Source organism: Rhinopithecus bieti, unplaced genomic scaffold (assembly GCF_001698545.2).
Source record: "Rhinopithecus bieti isolate Rb0 unplaced genomic scaffold, ASM169854v2 scaffold_56550, whole genome shotgun sequence".
Classification (NCBI taxonomy): Eukaryota; Metazoa; Chordata; class Mammalia; order Primates; family Cercopithecidae; genus Rhinopithecus; species Rhinopithecus bieti.
The window spans coordinates 144,406-167,942 of record NW_016821820.1 but is presented as its reverse complement, the minus strand read 5'-3'; the positions used below and the strand labels follow the sequence as shown (position 1 = coordinate 167,942).

At 42.4% G+C, this 23,537-nt stretch overlaps 2 protein-coding genes and 1 pseudogene across 3 annotated transcripts in view; all 3 read right to left on the bottom strand.

The window, feature by feature from the left end:
• Positions 1-14,821, bottom strand: part of TXK (TXK tyrosine kinase) — a 68,132-nt gene extending 53,311 nt beyond the window's left edge. Inside the window, 1 exon segment of the mRNA XM_017860644.1 lies at positions 14,455-14,821. Within this exon segment, the coding sequence (XP_017716133.1) occupies positions 14,455-14,470 (16 nt within the window). The 5' untranslated portion in view covers positions 14,471-14,821.
• Positions 14,822-15,122: 301 nt separating this feature from the next.
• Positions 15,123-17,069, bottom strand: LOC108521064 (putative 60S ribosomal protein L37a; annotated as a pseudogene). Its single transcript, XR_001883116.1, has 2 exons — positions 16,966-17,069; positions 15,123-15,539 (listed from the first exon to the last, which is right to left on the bottom strand). The product of XR_001883116.1 is annotated as a putative 60S ribosomal protein L37a (transcript).
• A 420-nt stretch (positions 17,070-17,489) lies between these two features.
• TEC (tec protein tyrosine kinase) overlaps positions 17,490-23,537 on the bottom strand; it is a 114,311-nt gene continuing 108,263 nt past the window's right edge. The window contains 4 exon segments of the mRNA XM_017860643.1: positions 17,490-18,156; positions 19,308-19,465; positions 19,554-19,672; positions 22,003-22,067. Coding sequence (XP_017716132.1) covers positions 18,073-18,156; positions 19,308-19,465; positions 19,554-19,672; positions 22,003-22,067 — 426 coding nt within the window. The 3' untranslated portion in view covers positions 17,490-18,072.

The window sequence follows — 23,537 nt, the reverse complement described above, 5'->3', positions numbered from 1 at the left end:
AAATTACTAATTCCCAAGAATCTGCACTACATCATATTCTTTGGTGTTTGGATTTCAGCTGCTTCTGACCGTCCATTTTCATCTGCTGTGTCTGCTGGGATGAGCAAACTGCAAGAAATCACTCTTCGAAGAGAGGGTGCATTAGCACTTAAGGACTCTGTTGACTTTGGCAGGAATGGGTCTCATTTACATTCTAACCAATTTATTCCAGTGTTGTTTTAGAGCCCCAAATAGATCTGTATCTATCCAGGCCAGAGGATGCAAAACTAAATGTAGGTTACATAAATGAATGAAGTAGGTCAGAATAGAGTGTAGACTGTGGCAAACTGTTGTGACCAAGCCCACTTGGAGGTATTCAAATTCAAAATTTAAAAAATACTCCCTCTTTCTCCTATATCACCATTTTTTCCCTCTCTACTGGATCATCAGCATACATACACACACGCGCGCGCGTGCATAGTTACTTCCGCAATTAAAAACAAAACAAACTTCTCGTGTTCTTATTTCCTTCATTGATTTGCTCCCTATTTATTGTAAAATCTAGAAATAAGTCTCTCTCTCTTTTTTTTTTTTTTTTTTTTTTTGGTTGAGACTGACTCTTGCTCTGTCACCCAGACTGGAGTGCAGTGGCTCCATCTTGGCTCACTGCAACCTCTGGATCCCAGGTCCAAGCAATTCTCCTGCCTCAGCCTCCAGAGTACCTGGGATTATAGGCACCTGCCACCACGCCCAGCTAATTTTTGTATTTTTAGTAGAGATGGGGTTTCACCATATTGGCCAGGCTGGTCTCAAACTCCTGATCTCAAGTGATCTGCCCACCTAGGCCTCCCAAAGTCCTGGAATTACAGGCATGAGCCAGTCCTCCGGCCCTAGAAATAAGGCTCTTTACTTGCTGTCTCCAACTGCTCTCCTTCCATTACAGTCAGGCTGTCATCTCTACCACTTCTAAAAAATATACTGCTCTTGTTAAGGTCGCCAGTGACCCATGCACCATTAAGTCCAATGGTCAACTCTAAGTCCTCATCTTACTGAACCTCTCTCTTGGCAGCATTGGTACCACATCCCTTGGCTTTGCTCCTTGTCAGTCTCTTTTGCTGCTTTGTTCTCTACCTCCCTGACCTCTTAATAATGCTAGATTTCCTGCAAAGCATTTGATTTCTTCTTTTCTTTGTCTTATTCACTCTTTCGATTATCCCATTCCCTCCTGCAGCTTAAAAACCATCTATCAACTGATGACATCCAAATGTACACATCTAGCCCAGTTCTAATTAACTCCAGACTCACCTACCCAAATACATTCTCAAATTCTCCACTTGGATGTCTAGTAGATACCTCAAGTAAACAGGAGATGAAATCTGAACTCTTTTACTTCCTCCCTCCCCAAACGGGTTCTGTCACCCTTCTCCATCTTGTCAAAAGCAATTCTGTCTTTCCAGTTGCTCAGATAAATAATCTTAGTCATCGTTGACCCCTCTCTCTCTCTCTCACCCAGGCCAATTTATCAAGAAAGTATGCTGATTGTGCCTTTAAAAAATACAGTCTTCCCCAGTGTCCATGGGAGACTGGTTCCAGATCCCCCGACAGATATCAAAATCCACAGATGCTTAAGATCCTTATATAAAATGATGTAATATTTGCATATAACCTACACACTTCCTCACATATACTTTAAATCATCTCTGGATTACTTATAATACCTAATACAATGTAAATGCTATGTAAATCATTGTTACACTATATTGTTTAGGAAATAATGACAAGAAAAAATGTGTGTACATGTTCCATACAGACGCAAGCATCCTTTTTTTTCAAAATTTTTTTTTCAACAGTTGGCTGAACCCAAGAATGTGGACCCTGTGGATATAGAAAACTGTTTACTCAAGAGTTTCCATTTGGGATGATGAAAAAATTTTGGAGATAGAGGATAGTTATGGTTTACAACAATGTGAATGTACTTAATGTTGCTGAACTGTACACTCAAATATGGTTAAAATGGCAAATTTTTGATATATATATCAACACAATTAAAAACACACACACACACACACTTATTGCTTTCCCCATCTCATCCGTCACCACCATGGATAAGCCACCATCACCTCACCTGGCTCACACCAAAAGCTTCCTAACTTCTTCCTGCTTCTCCTCCTCCCACTATGCTTTATTCTCAGCACAGCAGCCAAAGTAATTAATTTAACTCTTAAGTCAGATCGTGTTGCTCCTTGTCTGAGAACCCCACAATAGCTCCCCATTTCATTCAGGGTTATAGCTACATGTCCCACAAGAGCCTATAAAATGTTCCATGATCTGGCCTCCTGTTGCCTCTCATCTCCTCTGCAATAAGCTCCTGATCACCTCACTCAGCCACACCCCGATGCTGCTGCTGGAGCCATAGGGCCTGCTCTCACCAGAGATTCTTGGCTTTTGTTTTTTCGAGAGCACTCCTCCCTCCATTTTCAACTCCCTCCAATCCCTCCAAGTCTTTGCTCAAACCTCTAAGTGAATAGCTCCTTGATTTGTTATTATGCCCATCTGCACTCCCTTTAAGGTTCCTCACTCTGCTCTACTTTTTCTTTCTTTTTTGGTGTATTTCTCATGTTCTAACATGCTGTGCAATTTATTTACCTTTTTTCTTTACTGTTTGTCTCCCTCACTAGTATGTAAACAAGCATCTTTGTCTATTTTGTTCACAATTGTTATATCCCAAGAGGCTAGAACACTTTTTGACACAATGAATGCTCAATAAATATTTGTTCAGTGAATGAATAAATGAATGAATATGTTTGAAAGAGCACAAAATTATAGGCTTGCTCAGAAGATGTACCTGTCTTGATTCATTCCTAGTGGGAATTTGCAAATGGTATTTGGAACAGAACAAGCAGGTTCAATTGGAAGTGGTGAACAGTATGACCAGAGAGGGATAACTCAGTCACAAAAGTCCTTGAAATAGAGGAAGATAAGACCTTGGGAGTCTATGTACTAGGGGGGCTTAATAGAACTGAAGATAGAGAACAACTTGGCCACAGGCCAAGCAAAGCAATCAGTTCTCAGCCTAGAAGCCATTGGAAAATGGTCCAACAAGATGAGCTCTGACCGTCTATGTAGCCTTCTGTTTTCATATAAACAAATTATTTATTATCATCAAAGCCCACAAGCGTATATAATGGCCACCTTATTCTTGAGTAATCACTGGCATGTTATGTTATTCTCTACTTTTTTCTGTGTGCTTGAAATATTTCAAAACCTAAATTTATAAAGAAAAGGAAAAACCCAGAAAATCAAATAGGCCTGTGATGTGATAATTAGGTGCCCATTCTATGATTGATGGCTTTCTACATGTACATCACTTTTAGTGATAGATACAAAAGGATTTTTATTTCCCCAATTTGGCCTCTGTCTTACCTTTTCCCCAACAAGAATTATAATCTTCCTCACTATCCCCAGTAAGAAAACCGTTCTGTCGCTTCCCCTTTCCGATCTTCCCATGACTGTGAATGAGTCCACCATAGAAGACTTAGATTCTTCCTGAGCCCCACCCTTTGTATTCAATCTGCCATCAATCTATCAATCTGTTCACAGGGCTTGGCTTTTTCTTTCTTATACACCCTTCCAATAAGCCAGACTAAGCCCTCATCAACGCATACCTGTAATTTGGCATTAATTCACTTAGTCCTCACAATGACCCTGTGAAGTAGATGCCGCTTTACAGATGAGCAATCTGAATCAGAGAGGTTATTCCTTACCAACAAAGGGCTAGTAAGCAGGGAGCCAGGATTTGAACCTGAATCTAGAGTCTCTGCTTCAAGTTGTCTCCTTCAATTCACCCTATATACCCATTTCCCTAAAAGCCTGCCTCAGCCAACTGCTCTTCATCTTCAGCATTATATCTTCCCCCACTTTCAAGGTCTTCCACAAGTGACCTCACCCTGACTGCTTTAGCTTTCACCAATTCCTGCTGCACTAGCTTCTTCCGTTTGCTCTGTTCTCACAGACACATCGTGCATCTCTGCCTCCAACCTGGAAAGGAAGACTTACATTGCAATCCACTCCCATCTACTCTTCCTTTCAGTTCCCAAAGCACCTATGGTCAGTCCTGCCCTGTGGCTCCTAGTTAGGTACCACCTGAGATGGTCATTTAAGTTTCTCTATGTAGGCTTCATCTCTCACAGGGCTTCTCAATCTCACCAGTATCAACATTTTAGACAGGATCATTCTTTATTGTGGGGAGCTGTCTTGTGTACCACTGAATATTTAGGGCATCTCAGGGCTTTATGCACTAGATGCCAGCAGCAACACAGCCCTCTCCCTTCTAACACCCATACCACCACCACCTTCCAATTGTGGAAACCCAAGTGTTTCCAGGCATTGCCAAATGTTCGCTGGGGAAAAAATCAACCCCAGTAGAGACACTGGACCGGACTGCAAGCTTCTCTATCTCAGGGACTGCATCTTATCCTTTTTTTATTTTTAATTTTTTTTGTCTTCTCCCTAGCTTCTGGCATCAGTGCCTGGCACATAACAAGAACTCAATAAATAGCTGTTAAATAAGACCCAACCAATATCAACACCCTTACATTACATCTGAGCTCTTTTTTTTTTTTCCACTCATTCATCCTATCATCCAGTATTTCACAGTGTGATGTTGGCCACCGAGAAAGGCAAGATGATCGTGACCTTTTGACTGAGTGGAATGACAAAAGTGAAGACTGAGCTTCCAGAGCTTTAGCCAGCATTTGTGGTGGCTCACAAGTCTAACTTTTTATTCTAGACATATATTTTTAAATAAATGCTTATCCAAAATAAAGTACCAAACCATGAGATGCCAAATGAAATTATTAAAACTTTCTGGCATTCAAATGTGTTTGTTTTTTCTTTTCTGTATTAAAAGAAAATATGGGGTTCAGTAGGCTTTAGTATCAGGCAGACTTGCAGTCAAATCACTGCTCCCTTTTCTTGGAGCAACAATGTGATTTTGGGCAATCAATTCTAGAAAATGTAGGTAATAAAATCTGTCTTCTAAGAAAGGGGTTTCCCACTTCTACCAACACAGCCCTTACCATATGCCAGGCATGACAGATATACCAAGATCTTACTATACTACGCTATGCTAACTTACTCACTATACTAACATTATGAATCCCATCTTAAAGAAGCAGAGGAACAGAGAGCTTCAGCCATTTATCCAGTCACATAAAAAGCAGCTGAGCCAGACATCAAGCCCAGAGTCCATGAGCGTCACAATAAGACTATCCTTGTGGATGAGAAGATTAAATAAGATTGCAGAGGCAAACATCGCTAGAACATACCAGCTACTCTCAGTTGCTTTACCACTTTGTCCCCCAACCAGTTCCCTAGAACTCATTCAGCAACTATTTATTGGGTACTCACAAAATACATTTAAGGTAACCAAATAGGAGCAGATATGGTTTTCCCTCCGAAGACAAAATGGAAGAAGAAGACTGAGTAAACCAAAGTGAATCTTCAGCTCCAACTCCTCTCTTCTGAGCCAACTCCACCCCTGACTCAAAGGCAGATGTTTTCCCCGTTCAAGACCCCAGGAGACTGACTGTCTCCCTGCTATCACAGCAGGCCTCAGGAGAGGCTCTCACACTTTTTCTCAGTAAGATATAAATGACTGACACAATGTTAAATAGTAAACATGCTGTACTGCAGAGCTTCAGCAATGTCATGCTTACTGCAGTGCAGAGGCGTGTACATGTTTGTAAGCATGACATTTGTAACAGTCAGGGTGAACACAGAGAGAGGTTTCTCTTAAGGAACTGGCTCAGGCAGTTGTGGAAACTGGCAAGTCCAAAATCTAACAGGGTAGGCTGGCAAGCTGAAGAGTGAGAGAAGAGTTGCAGTTTGAGCCCAAAGGTGGTCTGCTGGCAGAAGTCCTCCTTGCTCGGGGAGGTCTGACTTTCATTAAGGCCTTCAACTGTGGATGAGGTCCATCCACATGATGGAGGGTGACCCATTTTACTCCAAGTCCACCAATTTAAATGCTAATCTCATCCAAAAAGTACCTTCACAGAAACATCCAGAATAATGTTTGACCAAATATCTGGGCACTGTGGCCCAGCCATGTTTTCCCATAAAATTAACCATCACAACACATGAAATTTAAAGTTTGACACTTGAAAAACACGGTATAAACATTTACATGAAGATTTTCTTCTGCCTCTGTCACCCCTGAAACAGTAAGACCAACTCTTCCTCTTAATCCTCTTTCTCAGACTATTCAACATGAAGATTATGAGGATGAAGGCATTTATCATAAGCCACTTTCACTTCATGAATAGTAAATCTATTTTCCTTATGACTTTCTTAAAGCTTTTCTTTTCTCTAGCTTACTTTATTATAAGAATACAGTGTATGATACACATAACGCACAAAATATGTGTTGATCAACATTTATGTTATTGATAAGGCTTCTGGTCAATGTAAGGCTGTGAGTAATTACATTTTGGAGAACCACCTTGTTCAAGTGTCAAGAATTTTGTGAGTGTGTGTGTGTGTGTGTGTGTGTGTTTTGTTTTGTTTGAGATAGAGTCTTGCTCTGTCACCCAGGCTGGAGTACAGTAGCATGATCTCGGCTCACTGCAACCTCCGCCTACCAGGTTCTAGCGATTCTCCTGCTTCAGTCTCCCAAGTAGCTGGGACTACAGGCATGCTCCACCATACACGGCTCATTTTTTTTGGTATTTTTAGTAGAGATGGGATTTCACCACATTGGCCAAGCTAGTCTCAAACTCTCGACCTCAAGTGATCTGCCCTCTTCGTCCTCCCAAACTGCTGGGATTACAGGCGTGAGCCACCATGCCTCGCCAAGTCAAGAACTTTGAAAGAGAAATTGCTGGTATCGGTCAGCAGGCAGGAGTATCTGGGAGTAGAGAAAGGCCTCCCCCAGCTCCCTGACCTCACAACACATGGCCACACCTGATAATATTCCCCTTGGTTTCTTCTGCAGCCTGGAATTTAGAATAAAATATTTTCAAAATATTTTTGTTTCCCAATTCAATAGCAAAGACATTGGCCTTTAAAGAAAGGTACAGACCTAACCTACCACTGCTTTAATTGTGACCCAATTTTATTTAATTTCCCCCAAAGACCAAGAACAGTGGTGAGCAGAAAGGCAAACCACTGCCTTGTTTGTGGTTCCATCCTCTACCCAGCAGAGTTGCTGCCCCATAAATAATCATTGCGAGAAGAAAAATCACACCATGAAAGCCAAACAGCTCCCTGGTGTTCCCTTGCTTGGCATGACTTTCCAAGACAGCAGGCATCTTTATTTACAGATTGAAGTGTTGGGCCAAAATTCATTCCAATGCGCGTATCAAGGAGTATTCGACGCATGATCATTTTCAATTTACAGCAGCACAGGTGTTCTGAGTAAGTAGAGAGCGCCCTTCCACAGGCATTCTGTGATTACAGAAGCCATTCTTTGCATTGTTTTGCCTATTAACCTGCAGAGAGAAAGCTCGTGAGCTATTAGCAAATTCCCAACTTAGGCTGGAACTCGTGCATATCAAGGGCCTTTGCCAGAGCGACAAAAATGCCCCAGAGATAGGCAATGACTATTTGCCTGCTGGAAGGAAATGTGGAAATAATATATTCAGGCTTGAAGATTATCACTGAAGGAGCTGAGCTTCGTCTCCCATGCTTACATCTGCGCTGTTCTTTTCATCTATTTCTTATTCCTCAGCAAATATCTCTCATGATGAGCCTCAGGCCAGCAAATCAGAAAAAGGGCATCGCATCAGATGTAATCTCTGTGACCTTTAGAAAACGGAACGTCTATCATGGGGTAGGCAGTTGGACCCCCCATCCTTGGTATTTGTTTTTTCCTGGGAAGGATTTGTGCCCCTCTGTCCTCTGGGATAGGCTCCTATTGGTATTCTTTCCACCCCCAGAGGTTCCTGGGTGGCAACAGCTGGGCTGATTGGGAACAGGTTTCCACCAGGGGGCACTGGAAGAAAGCAAGAGTGAGAAGCACCCCTTCTCAGAACAGTTCCTAAGGTCACCTCTGAAGAGGACAAAGGAACAGATGTGAAGAGCTGTGGGGCCCGGGGCTGCGCGGGAAGCAAAGCTGCTGTCGCTTCCTCGTGTCTAATGTTTTGAAGTTTACATCATCACCTCCAGTTCATCCCCTGGCATTTCCGATGTTAGGGTTTCGTTTTGAATCAGTGCCTTGAGTGAAATGCATTCCTACTGAATTTGGTCATCATAATAACTGGCACATGGCTAATGATTTGTATTTAAAAACATGGCTTGCAACTGGCTGTTTCAAGAGCTGCCTTAACCCAAAGACCAGTCTTGTCGCCCAACCCAGGCACTCCAGATTGTGGTTTTAAGATGAGAAATGTCTGATACCCACTGCTTTTGCAGTTGATGGGCTGTGGTGAGTCAGGAAGCCTTGAAAACTTGTGGTTTTGGAAAAATGGCTCTGGGTGACCAGAGCTGATTCTGTAAGTTTGCTGCAAAATATCCCTTTTTTTTTTCCAGAAATTTACAGAAAGGCCAAACTTCCTCATTACTCTGCCATAAATGCCCACCACTACATCCATTTCTTCTTTTCTTTTTTTTTTTTTTTTTTTTTTTTTTTTTTGAGATGGAGTCTCGCTCTGTCCCCCAGGCTGGAGTGCAGTGGTGCTATCTCGACTCACTGCAACCTCTGCTCCCAGGTTCACGCCATTCTCCTGCCTCAGCCTCCTGAGTAGCTGGGAGTACAGGCGCCCGCCACCACACCCGGCTAATTTTTTTTTGTATTTTGAGTAGAGATGGCGTTTCGCTGTGTTAGCCGGGATAGTCTCGATCTCCTGACCTCGTGATCTGCCCGCCTCGGCCTCCCAAAGTGCTGGGATTACAGGCGTGAACCACTGTGCCCGGCCCCACTACATCCATTTCTTAAGGGCCTTTTGAAGACAGGCACGTTTTAGCCACATTAACCCATGTTATCTGTAACTAGCTTGGCTATAGCATGTAACTAGCTTGGCTATAGCATGGATTTCTACCTCTGAAAAGGAGTTAGAAAAGGCTTCCAAGTTGGAGTTAGACTTCTTGGTTTGGAGTTAGACACCACACCAAGACCCCACACCAAGGAGAGGGGAAAATAATAAAATTGGGACATTGAGTTTTTCACATAAATGTTTATTCAATTTAGAAACGTATCCTTTATTCTGAATTTATAACCTTTATGCATTTGGGGTGTGAAGTGATCCTGTGTCTGTGTTTGCACGGGTGTACACTTTTCCTTTTGATACTAAAATGTCCATTCTTCTAAGTGATGGTCTCCAGAGATGTTAGTTTTTCTAAATGTATGAATAAAATAAGTAATTTGTGTTAGACCTCGACTGTTCTGTTTTTTTGACATTATACTACTGGTGGTGAAACCTTAAAGAAGGGAGGATAACTACTTTAGGTGAGTCATTGGCAACTAAGAGAAAACAAGTACCTAGCTAACAGGACAACAAACTGATCAATTTGAGTGGAAGAGTGCTGCTTGACCCTTCTATGGCCTGAAGGGGTGCTGTGTGGGGCAAGGAGATTGATTCTAGAAGTCTGGGAAGCTGGATGGGGTCCCAGGCACCAGGGAAGATAATGGTTTCTGGGAGTAAAAGGTGCTGTAAGGAAAGGCAGAATCTTCCTGAAGATGACCGCTCATCTGTTTCTCAGCTTCCGCCAGGGCAACCCCCCCAGGCACGGACAGCAGCCACCCAAACCCTTGTTTGGTCTATGAGGCAATTTTTCTTTGTTTCTCAGAAGAGGCTGATGTGAGTTGGACTTTACAGGCACCTTGCCCACAACCTCTCCCCTCCCCTACATCTCAAAACAGTATTTCCTAGAACACTGTTTTCTGTGAGCTCAAAGTTCATAACAAGCTCGCAGACATCACACCCAAGACATCGAGCCAGCTTGTGATGTGAAGAAGCGCTCGGCCACAAGGCGCACGGGCGTAGCTGGCACTGGGCCGGAAGCCATGCTGCTCACTGACCCTCGGTGGGCAGGAAGTGCGGGCGCTGCTGGCCTGGGGAGCTCCACAGAGGAGCAATGGGGGGATCTGCAGTAGTTACAAAAGGCGGCTGCAGTTATTACCAGACACTTGAGGCAGTGATGGAGTAGAAAACTGAAATGATTTAAAGACAAAAGAAAAGACACATCTAGTGTCCATTTTAATCTTGAGCCTATTTTTCAGAAAGGGCATCAAACTCCAGCCCCAAGCAGAAGGGTGGCCAAAGTGGCCAAGTTCTTTTTTAATCTGCGGCTCCTCCTGCTTTTGCCACAGACTTAGTTATCTATTGTTGGAATGACTTAAAACGTTTATCTCACACTTTCTGTGGGCTGCGAGTTCTGGAAGGGTTTAGCTGGGTGCCCGTGGCTCCAGATCTCTCAGGGAGTTGCAGTCAAGCTGGGCCCAACCAAAGCTGGAGAATACACTTCTAAGCGGATTCCATGGTGCCTCAGTTCCTCGTGATGGGGATTCTCTACGGGCTGCCTGAGAGTGCTCCCAACAAGGCAGCCGGCGATGCAGGAGGCAGAAAGCCCGAGATCGCAGGAATGGGAGCCGCAGCCTCTGCAACCTGGTCTCAGAGGTGACGTTCCATCACCTTTACCATATTCTAACCACGAGAAGTGAGGTACTAGGTCCAATTCATACTCAAGGAGGAGGACTGCATAAGGGCCTGAATATCTGGAGGCAGATATCATCGGGCCATCTTAGAGGCTGCCTACCACAGCTACCCTCCTTATCTTCATATTTATAATAGTAATAATGGAAGGTGTGGACCTAACAAAGTTGGTCTGAGAATCAGATACAAAAAGGAGTAAGATAGGACTCGGAAAACAGAGGCCCAAGAAAGGCGGTGTGACCAAAATGTCCTTACCTTACTCACAGATCCAGTTATGGAGATGAACCCAGAAACCTGCCTTTTAACAGCACCCAAGGCATGCTTCAGGCACACCAAGACTTAGAAACCACTCTTTCTACTAAGTTGTAAATAAAGAAAGGCAGAGAAATTAGGCAAACAGGGGAGCTAAGAGGTGAACTTTTTAAGCCCCCAGCTGTTCTCCCTTGCCCTGTCCTTTAAATAACTCTCCTAGGCTGGATCTGTTCTCAGGGCAACTGTGAGTTGATGGAAATGCTGGCAATACCAAGTACATTTCACAAACTGAATCTCACTGGGGCAGTGCCCTGAAATCCCACTCCAAATCTCCCATCAGTATGATCAATATCCCACGCTCCACAATTACTTTCTCCTACCATATAGCAACCTTTGAAGCCAGACTTCTATGACAATACTTAAAACAACAAACGTTTTTGGCAAATGACCCTAACAAACACATAAACTTTTTTAAAATTTTTTTTTAAAGAGACAGGGTCTCACTTTGTCACCCAGACTGGAGTGGAGTGGTGCGGTCACAGCTTACTGCAACCTCAAACTCCTCGGCTTAAGCAATCTTCTTGGCTGGACCTTTTTTTTTTGATTAACAGTAATACATCTTGAGGCATCACTTAGCTGTCTCCTTGTCAACAGTAAACACTCATTGTTTTACCCAGCAGAAAATGTAGCCACATTCAGCTGCAATTGACAGTAGACAACAGGTGATTCTTATCATCAAATCAAATTAACAGAAGCTGGAAAGGAGAGTGAGCTTTCATCAAAGCCATGCCAGAGAGAATAATCCTCAAAACACCCCGCCAATAGGTAGTCCCTTATTTAATCCCTTGGGCAATCAAATCCTTGTCTCAACCCTCACAATTATTTATTTTATATATAACCGAATCCTTCCTGCTGTAATTTACAGCATTTTCTTTAGTTCTGACCTTGATGGAAATAAAGAGCAGATGCTCACACAGCTTTTAACATTTAAAGATTCTTAAGTCACTGTTGAGCTTGTCCTGCCAGTGGGGGTGGCAGGGGACACAGGTTGCTGCTTTTTCGCTTTTTCTGCTTTGCTCTGCTTGGCCCATATTTCTGTTAACAGGAGCCTTGTTCTTATCTGCGTGAATGGAAGACTACGAGTTATTTTCAGGTCAGCACAACTGGAATAATCTGGTCTTTTTTTTTTTTTTTATGAAATCTACAAACAGTTGTTGGCTCCTGTGACGGGATTTGGCTTAAATAGATGACATTTAAAATTACAATCCGTTTTCCTTAATGCCACCTAAAAGTCAGAAATGTAAAAACTTGACTTTTTTGACTTTTTTTAGCTGGCCTTTGATTGCTTTAATCTGATATGACTGAGCTTTGTTGAAGCTTGGTTCCATCATCATCTAGTATTAAAATCAAAGACAGTATTTTCCTTCCTTATCTGCAAAATAAGGCCCTCTGAGTCTTAGAGATAAATTAACAAGTATTTCCAAAACTGCACATGGGACTGAATAGTCTTCCAAAGCAACTCCCAAAATAAAGTTCTTTTTTTTTTTGTTTTTGAGACGGAGTTTCGCTCTATCACCGGGGCTGGAGTGCAGTGGCTGGATCTCAGCTCACTGCAAGCTCCGCCTCCCGGGTTTACGCCATTCTCCTGCCTCAGCCTCCCGAGTAGCTGGGACTGCAGGCGCCCGCCACCTTGCCCGGCTAGTTTTTTGTATTTTTTAGTAGAGACGGGGTTTCACCGTGTTAGCCAGTATGGTCTCTATCTCCTGACCTCGTGATCCGCCCGTCTCGGCCTCCTTAAGTGCAAAATAAAGTTCTTAAAGCACCTCTTAGGTTTATCGTTTCTTTACATTTTGTTGCAAGGTGACCAAAAAGGGAGTCGCCTGGGCTAAAGTTCTAGTTCTGGATTTTGTCCAGCATTTGTGGATCACAGCTGGCAGATTTATATGTATACAAATATACACATACACATACACACACTCCCTTTGAGAGCTTATTTATGTATATAAACATATATGTGTGTACGTGTGTGTGTGTGTGTGTGTGTGTGTGTGTGTATATTTAAGGCAAAAGGAAGAGCACTTAAATCCCAAGTCTGGCAAGTCTCATACTTGGCCAGGTGTGGTGGCTCACACCTGTAATCCCAGCACTTTGAGAGGCTGAGGCAAATCATTTGAGGTCAGGAGTTCGAGACCAGCCTGGACAACATGGTGAAACCCTGTCTCTACTAAAAATAGAAAAATTAGCCAGGCATGGTGGCATGCACCTGTAGTCCCAGCTACTCGGGAGGCTGAGGCAGGAAAACTGCTTGAACCTAGGAGGTCGAACTTACAGTGAGCTGAGATCACGTCATTGCACTCCAGCCTGGGTGACAGAGCAAGACTCTGTCTCAGAGAAAAAAAAAAAAGTCTCATGCTTAAATCCTGAGTCTGACAACCATGTGAGCTTTTGGTGAGATTTAAACTTTCAAAGGCACTATTTTCTTATTGGCCACATAAGAATAACAATTTTCACCTTGCCAGTTTGTAGTGAAGCTTTCAGATAACGAATATAAAGGAACTGGTATAGACCATGGCCCATGGTAGGTGCTCAATAAATACCTTTATAAACAAACATATTGCAATTCTGATATGATGGCTGCCTTCTTATTTAGAAGACTATTCTGCTTGTTTTTCTTTTTATTCTAATTTCTTTGGATTTATAAGCATCCCCACGGCTCTTTCAAACCAAGGATCTTCACAGATAACAGCATCTAGGGAATCTTTCTCTGTTCTCCTGAAACTAGCACTTATTTTTAACAGTGGTCTTATATTCTATAAAAATATTAAAATAACATCTTCATATGTAATATATATGAGGGAGAGAGACATTTAAGCCAGTGTTCACACTCGACCATGTTCACACTCTTAACCATGTGGAGACTCATGACTTTGACTCTTATTTTGGTCTTTACTCAGGCTCTGACTGCAGGTAAGAATCAGTTTTGCCTAAATTTCAATTGCTTGGGAAAGGTCCTCGATAACGGATGTCTACACGAAATTGTGAATAAATACTCCTGTGAAAATAAGGGTAAGTCTATATGTTTACATGATAAAGCAGATAATTTCAGAGTATAAACACAGTTGTGTTTTGACCTCTCTTCCTTTTGCCTTAAATATATCTATTTGTGTCTGTGTGTGTATTTATATATATATAAAGTTGCCAACTGTGATCCACGACTGCTGGAGCAAATCTGGAACTAGAATTTGGTCTCCTGGCCTTCAGCCCAAAGTTCATTACAGTCTCATTCTAAAAACAAGTACTTCACACTGATTGCATTTCTACACACACATATGTAGATTCCTGGACATTCTTTTGTTTTTCTTTCATTTATTTTCTCAATGCTGAACCTTTATTAGAATTACATCACCACCGTGGTTCTTTAAATAAGAAACAAAACTCTGTCACAACATCTGAGGAAATTATCTTTTAATGTTCCCAAGCTCTGTGCCTTAGAAAAAAAACATCCTCTGCTGTTCAAGAAGAATAGGCCCAGAACAAGCCCCGAAAATAAACTGACAAAGCCCATCTTACTCACAGGAGGAAAGGATCATGGCAGCCCCTTCTGCAGGGAGCACACAACAGTCTTCAGTTCTTCTGCGGTGCTCCACTCACAAAAACACACCTTTCAACTGAAATCATAGTTCGCTCAAGATGTTTCTCACGGGCAGAGTTAACCCCACCTATTTTCCTGTTCTGAAAACCTCAGAAGAGTATAAATGACAACCAATGGCCTATATAAGAAAGCTCAGTAATCTCCATCCCAATCTCTGAGGGTGTCTGCTCTTAGTCTCTCATCCCCAAAGGTGTGGGTGACTCGCAAACATCATTTTCAAGAAATCACAAAATTTTGGTAAAAGGCACCTTTAAAATCATCAAGTCAAACTGCCCTCTCTGGACTGGGAAGGAAATGGAGGCACAGACAGAATAAGGGACTTCCCCAAGGCCACACTGTGAGTGGCAGAAACAATTAGATTCTAGGCTCTGGAATATTGAGTTTAGAATGTTCCATCCTCCCACTCAGCAGACACTTTATTTGGGGGAAGTCAATCTAGTAATAACCCTAAAATGTGATTGAGGGATGGCTGAGAAATATAAAAACACCAACAATACAAAACACACTTGGGAGTTTCACTTCATCCCACTGGAAAGCATAACTATGTGTTAATTAATTAACAGAACAACTTTTTTTTTTTTTTTTAACATAAATTAACCCATTTATTATAGGCCAGTGATGTCTCAAAGAGTAGAGGAGCATCTACTGGTCTTTCAACTCCTTCAGTCTTCTGATGGAGGACTTTATCGTGACAGCAGAAGTGGTATTTATTGTATGAACAGGCACCGCCGGCCACTGTCTTCATGCAGGAACCACAGTGCCAGATTCCCACAGCTCGTCTCTTCATCTTGGTTCTGCCACAGAAAGAGCAAGTGTACTTGGCGTGCTGGCTGATTTCAATTTTCTTCACCATTTTCCAGAGGGAGGCCCCATAGCGGATCCCGTATTTACCGACGATCCCGACTTTCTTGGTATGTTTGGTCGTGTCGCCGCGAACCAGGTCCGAGCCCAGAGAGCAACAGAACTTTAATGAAGACACAGCATATTCCCATTGCCCTTCCAATCTCCTGTTTAGATTAAGATCTCCTTAGCATTCTGGGTGATGACTGTTATTTTTACTTCCCCTTCTGCCTTAAGTTATGCTTTCATATAAAAGCTTTTTTTTTAAGTCTTAGTGAAAATATTTGAAGATTTTGAAGGAAATGTTCACAAATGTTGCCAGGAAAACATATCTTGTTTTCCCATAAAAAGCATACATTGACCATTAGGGCAGGGACTCTTATCTTCTCCTCACTCTCTTTCATACCACCTAGTACTTCCCATAGCTCCTCAAGGTGAAAAAGGAAGTATGGGATGGGAGGAGGGAAGGAGGGAAGGTCAGGAAGGAAGGAGAAAAGGCTGATAGTGATAGTAAGGTAGAGTGTGCCAGGACCGACTCCTTGAATAAGCTACAAGTCAGTTAAAAGTTGTGCATGGTTAGCAACCAAAATGCCCATTAGTGATAGGCTGGATAAAGAAAATGTGGTACATATGCACCATGGAATACTATGCAGCCATACAGAATGAAATCATGTCCTTTACAGGGACATGGATGGAGCTGGAAGCCGTTATCCTCAGCAAAGTAATGCAGGAACAGAAAACCAAACACCACATGTTCTCACTTATAAGTGGGAGCTGAACCATGAGAACACATGGACACAGGGAGGGGAACAACACACACTGGGGCCTCCTGGGGGAGGGCAGATGAGGGGAGAGCATCAGGAAAAATAGCTAATGCATGCCAGGCTAATATCAGGAAATATATCAGGCTAATATCAGGAAAAATAACTAATGCATACCTAGGTGATGAGTTGATAGGTGCAGCAAACCACCATGGCACACGTTTACCTATGTAACAAACCTGCATATCCTACACATGTACCCTGGAACTTAAAAAAAAGTTGTGCATGTTTTTGTCATGGGGGTATGGTTAAATAGGTAGACGAGAAGGAATGTGGCAGATTGTGATAAGGCTCAGAATAAGCAGTTTACTTTCTTCCATTATAAGGGGCACAGGAAAAGAATAAACACAGCCTTCAGTGGATGGACTGCCTGCTGCACAGACTCTAGACTGGCCAGGATGAAATGAAATGGTTCTCCAGGGTCAGAGTGAAGGTGCTGCCCAGCACAGCCAGTCTGTGTGTTCACCCAATGCTCCAGAGTAGACCATCGCAGCCTCCAGAGGAGACGGAACTCCTGAAGGGAAGGCACTGTGTCTTCCTCAGCTAGTTACCCTACCAATAGCAAGAATAATGTGTTGGGCAATAAACAGTTTCTGGGTGACTTTTCTTTTCGCTGGCACTCATGTAACCAAGATAATTTCTTTTCCTTGGCGCTCACGAGGAAAAAAGGCAGGCCCTAACTCCATTGATGTCTTAATACAGCTTCTAAGGGTGAGAAATCCACACACAGAGTCTTGACAGCAGGGTCTCCTGTGAGGTACAACAGTCCCACCCATCCAGGAACCCAAGTCCAACCAGGCCTCCTGAAAAACGCACGGGAGGCAGCTCAGAACACCATGCTCGCTGTTTCTCTTGGTAGCTTCCTGAATCCTCCATCACAACTCGGGGTGCTTCTGGGTCCCGTGTGAGGTGGGGGCAAACTTTGTTGTGAACGTCACCTGATCCTTCTGCCCCAGAGCCCAGCACTTCCAATTATAGTGCCTGTGCCCCAGGGAATATTCTTAAGGCTTAGAGGTAGATTACCTAGTTTAATTTTCCATCTGATTCTGATTAGCTGCGGCCACCATGGGCAGGATTACATAGGCCAAATGCACGTGGTTAAGTTGGACAGGCATCCCCAGACACATTTACCTGAGTGAGGAGGGGGTGTTACTCATAGAAGAGTCTAGACTTTCTTCTCTTCAGGTATATTTGATGTTCAGGGGGAAATGAATTAACAGCTGTAAGGCACAGTCTCTAGTCCTAAGAAGGTGAGCTCATATACTACAGGATTAAAAGTTTCAATTAAAAGACAACTCGTGTTTCTTATAAATATATAACTTTATATATTACATATATTTACAATATACACAGCATACAAATATTGTTCATGTAATACTAAGAGCAGTCTTGAAAACTGAGATGTTTTCAAAACAAAAATGGGTACTTATTTAGGTGGGTTCCTGATTTATCTAGAACCCAATTGTAGACAATGTCTCAGGCCCAGATTTCTGTAGAAGTCAAAGGGAAAAAGAAGGGTTGCTGGGTCATGACTCTAATACCCAAATACCCTGGCCTTCAACTGGCATCAGCTAACATGGTCCCATGTGTGCACCCCTAAATGGCCAAACCCTGGGGCTATACACAGAGCCTGGTAAACAACTGTCACTCAAGTGCCTGAGGAATGAATAGAAATGAGTGATTTTAATCACCATTTCTAAGGCAACAGAGTGTTTCTAAGTGGAAACACTCTGGGAGATTCCGTCTAGAAGCAAATTCTTTATGTGTTTCCACTTTACAAGTAAAATCATCTACATGTCCAAGTGCTCAATAAATTAAAAGCCACAAAGTGCCCATCCTTCCTTGCACTTTGGAATCTGGGAGCCACTGGTTACATCACTTATCTTCCAAAAGTTTCTTCACATTCAACTAGTTCATCTATTGTGCGCAGCAGATCTTCAAAAGAAGGCCTTCCCTCTGGTTTCTGCAATTAAAAGTCAAAGAGAAGCTGTAGGTTCCAGAATCCATTCCAAAAAACCTCTCACTGCTCCAACTCCTAAACACAGCATATTACAGAGAGGCTTCACTGCTTTGGGACTGGGACATACAGGCATCTCCAAAGGGGTCTTATCACTACCCTAATCTACCCTGCATGTACTGCTGCTAGGCTAACCTTTCTAAGACACTGCTTTCATGTCTCTCTTCAAGAGACATGCCTGTGAAATCAAGTCCTGCAAATTTATAGGACCCTCTATAATCTGCCACCCCCCACCCTCTTGTCACCCAATTTTATTCCCCACAAAATCCCTCACATGGGCTGTCTGTTAAATAGGGCCACTATCTCCACTGTCGTGCACAAACAGCATGTTTATAACCACCTCCTTACCTTTGCTCAAGCTGTTCTCTCTCCCTGTAGCACCACTTCCTGCCCAGAATGTCTATGCCCATCCCAATCAACTCTTGGGGAGGCAGTACAGCCAGTGGTTGAGACCCTGGACTTTGGAGTCAGACAGGCCTATACTGCTCTGTAGTTAAGTGACCCCAGGCAAGCAGCAACCTCATGACCCTTAATCTTCTCATCTACAGAGTGGCACAGTCAAAGTATCTCCACTTCAAAGTGTTGTTTTGAGAACTAAATCCAAAACACTAAGTATAGTGCTTGGTACATAATACATGTGAGCTAATGTTACTGTCTTTCAGAAGTCATTTGGTATCTAACCTCTTTTAGGAGGTGACATTTCAATACTTCCAAAGACCTCGGAAAGTTGAGGTTTAGAGAAAGAAACCAACTCTGGTATAAAAATAGTATTTCAACTCTACAAGTGACCCAGTGAAAAAAGAGCTACTTCTCCAGGCGTATTCCCCAAGTCCGTAGCTCAGGCAACTATGGAAGGAGTCCCACTTGAGAGTGAGGAAGTAGCCTGAATGTATTGAGGTAGTTATTAGCATTTTCCACATCTTTACAACTTCTTCCCGTTATTCAGAATTTGAGTTGAGAGGGTTGGCTTCCTACCTAGAGCTTGAAATTACTATAAAGCATGCACCACCTCACTAGGCTATAAAGACTGCATGTTATCTATTTACCAAGCCCAATCCCTAAGAGATTCAAAAAGAAAGCACACAAAAAACCTATACCTCCTGCCAACATCTCAGCATCACTTCATATACATAGTTGGATGCCAACTTCGGCTGGTAGAGTCGGTGGCCTCGAGTAACCATGGTTACCACTTCATAATTGGTATATTTTTCGAAGGGCATTCTGCCTTCTGTGAATACTTCCCACATTAAAACACCTGGAAAAGAATAAGAATTACCAAATGAATGTATCCACTTCCTCCTCAGGGCGGACGGACATGAGGAAATATGGACCATGGATCTTACCAAATGACCAGACATCTGATTTGCTGCTGAAGCGGCTGTAATTAAACACTTCAGGTGGACACCACTTCACAGGAAACTTAGCACCAGAAGAACTTGTATACTGATCATCCAGAACATACCTAGAGTAAGACACACCATGGGTTTACACCTCTGAAGAACAATCTGCATTTTCTACTTGTTCTTTCATTTTTTTCCCCTTGCAATCAAAAACACAGTTGACTGAAGTCCAACAAGCATCCGGTTGAAGCTAAATGTTCACCTCAGTGGCCACACTTGGTGATTTCCAACTTCCTTTCAGCTTAATTTAAGTGCATGAGATGGATGCATCACCACATTACCATCTGCACTTTGATTTTTCTGTTTTCTTTCTTTTATAAGGCAATAGAGACAAGGTATCATAAAATAGTTTGCAAGCTTTTCTTTGTAAGCAATTCTGTTCTTTAAATAAAATTTAACCCACAGGCCCCTTATGTAAAAAATCTAAAGCAGAGCTGCTCCAGAGGAAGTGGTATAAAGCATCTAGAAACACACATGCTTTCAGCCTTCACAATTCCACAGAGCAAAATTTAAAACTACAGCATATGAAAATAGCAAATGAAAAAAAAAAAAAAAAAAAAAAAACACAAAATATGCCACATGTGAACAGTGGAGTATGCATTTATACATAACATCCCCACATACATACATGCACTCAAAACAATACTATATAACTTTTTTATGTGAACATACTATGTCCTTCTGGAAGAACATACAAAAACTGGTAACAGTGGCTAACTTTGGGGGAGAATCCTTGATTAGGGTTGGTAGATGAAAAGACTTCAGCCCCTTCCGTAAGGTGGGCAGCACGTATTTACAAAAGGAATGTATTTCTGTATTATGTGTGAATATACCATTAATTTCTAAAAGCTTCTATGAGAAAATTTTCAAAGAATTGCACAAACGTCCTTTGCTCTGTAGACAAAGATGGTGACTCAGCACAAAGCCAGCTGCTGGCTGGCAGACAGTGCCACTATGGGCTGGATCAAACTGTCAGCCAAGGGAGTGTGACTTTAGGGTATAAAGAGTGTTTTTGAGTGGTTGATACAAAAGTGCAGATTTTCTGAAAGCCTAACATATGAAGATTGAACATATGAAAGTGGCCGACAGCCTGCCAAATATATAGTATCTTTATATAAAAGCAAATAAAGAGCACTGGGTAATTAATATCCTAAGAGTTGGAAGTTCTGGTCCCATTTCTGACAGTAACAGTTTTCTAATCTCCCTGGGCCTGAGTTTCCTTAGGAGTTAAACTTGGCCCTACACGGCCTGGTCCTTGCCTGCATTTATAAGCATTCCTGGCGCTGCCCGTTGGCCAGCTACCCTGGCGCTTTTTCCATTCCTTGAGCAGGCCAGACGTGTCCCAGACTTCAAGCTTTTTCACTTTTTCTTCCTACCTGAAATATTTTATCCTTTTATTTTCACCTACACTGGCTACTTCCTACCTTCTTCTCTCCAGACAAATCTCCCTATCTCAAAGAGGTCGTCCTGAACATCAGATCAAGTAGCCACCCTCAATCTTGCCCTGCATCGTCACTCGGCAACACCCCAAATTATCTCTATTACAGGGATCAGTCAACTTTTCTGTAAAGGGCCAGATAACACATATTTCAGATCTGGCAGGCTATACAGTCCCCAAGACAGCTACTTGACTCTGCATCTGTAGCAGGAAAGCAGTCACAGGTAACACCTAAATGAATGAGCGAGGCTATGTCTCAGTCACACTATTTTTATGGACAGTGACACTGGAGTTTCAGATTTTTTTTACATGTCATAATATTCTTTTCATTTTTGCATCCATTTAAAAATGTGAAACCCAAATGAAGTGTGGGTCAGACTGACAGCCACAGTTTACCAGTATCGACCCTGCTCAATCATGTAACTTTATCAAGTCTTCTGATTCACCTTCTTCCTGAATGTAAGCTGCGTGTGGGCAAGGACTTGTAGGTCTTATTCTCTAATATGGTTCAGCCTATCATTATGCCTGGCACACAGCAGGCACCTGATTTTTTATGGGTGGAGGTATGGATGAATGAATGGACAGACAGAGGAAGAAGAGACAAAAAATAAACTAAATACCTTTTAAAGGTATTTTATAATACTATTAAATTATAAAATTAAGAGAAGAAAACACTGCAGACATGGACATACTAAGAACCTCACCATCAAATATGTTTTTGTGAAAACAAAAGATTCTAGAAATCAAATCCACACCAGGAAACATAGTATATTTAACAGGCTATACTACCACCTAGTGGAGAGAACTACTAACATCACAATACATACTTATTTTAATCTGAGAACCAGTTAACAAGATTTCCTTTCTGCTTCATCATTGCAAATTATTCCCACACTTATTAATTCCACCAAAAAAATGAAAACATCACCTAAAACCACATATACTTGGACATACCTGGCCATTCCAAAATCAGATACTTTTACAACTCCCGCCTCACTTACTAGACAATTTCTGGCAGCCTGGAAAACAACATTATGATGGTATATTAGTTTAAAAATTCCACCATTTAAGTAGGAAAATATAAGTTCTGTTCATATTAAATTTAGTGTAACGTAGTCAACATTTGCAGAGGTGGAAATGTCCTTTAATAAGTTGTTTTTACCCCTATGGAAGTATTTCCATTGTGTATTTGACAAAATGAATAGAAAGGCAGGTCAGAAAGTCATATTTGCAATAAGGCATTATTGTATAATCTTTACCAATTGTCTTTTTTTTTCTTCTTCTTCTTTTTTTGAGACAGGGTCTGCCTCTGTCGCCCAGGCTGGAGTGCAGTGGCGCAATCTTGGCTCACTGCAACCTCCGCCTCCCAGGTTCAAGTGATTCTTCTGCCCCAGCCTCCAGAATAGCTGGGATCACAGGCACCTATCACCACACCCAGCTAATTATTGTATTTTTAGTAGAGACGGGGTTTTACCATTGTGGCCAGGCTAGTCTTGAACTCCTGCCCTCATCCACCTGCCTCGCCTCCCCCAGTGTTAGGATTATAGGTGTGAGCCACCACACCGGCCAACTGTCATTCTTAAACAAGGGCTAATAGAAGGGTCAACTCACTTTTCTCCCTCCCAGACCTGTTCTTATTAAACTATCCAATTTTCTTACTGACAATGAGAACATCTCTTGAAGTCCTTAATCCGGTTCTTACTAGGTGAGCTTAATAATACACAATCATCAAAATGAACCATCACAATGATGGGTGACCAATCTCTTACCCAATATTTCTGCTCAGTGATTGGTCATCTCATCCCAGTCAAAGAACAGGCTGGGTGCAGTGGCTCACGCCTGTAATCCCAACATTTTGGGAGGCTGAGGCAGGTGGAAAACTTGAGGTCGGGAGTTTGAGACCAGCCTGGCCAACATGACAAAACCCCGTCTCTACTAAAAATACAAAAAAATTTGCCAAGTGTAGTGGCACACAACTGTAGCCCCAGCTACCTGGGACTGGAGGCAGAATTGCTTGAACCTGGGAGGCGGAGGTTGCAATGAGCAGAGATCATGCCACTGCACTCCAGCCTGGGCGACAGAGCAAGACTCGGTCTCCAAAAGAACAGCTATTTGTGAATACAGTTTGTTTTTTCATTTATGTTCCCAGTATATTATAACATGATGTACAGAATTGGTCAAATACAATTGTGGATTATTTAATTTATATTTTCTTGCACATTCTTCAAGGTTACAAGGTTCAAGAAAATAGCTTGATAGAAAGACATGGGCCGGGCGAGGTGGCTCAAGCCTGTAATCCCAGCACTTTGGGAGGCCGAGACGGGCGAATCACGAGGTCAGGAGTTCGAGACCATCCTGGCTAACACGGTGAAACCCCGTCTCTACTAAAAAAAATACAAAAAGCTAGCCGGGCGAGGTGGCTGGCACCTGTAGTCCCAGCTACTCGGGAGGCTGAGGCAGGAGAATGGCGTGAACCCTGGAGGCAGAGT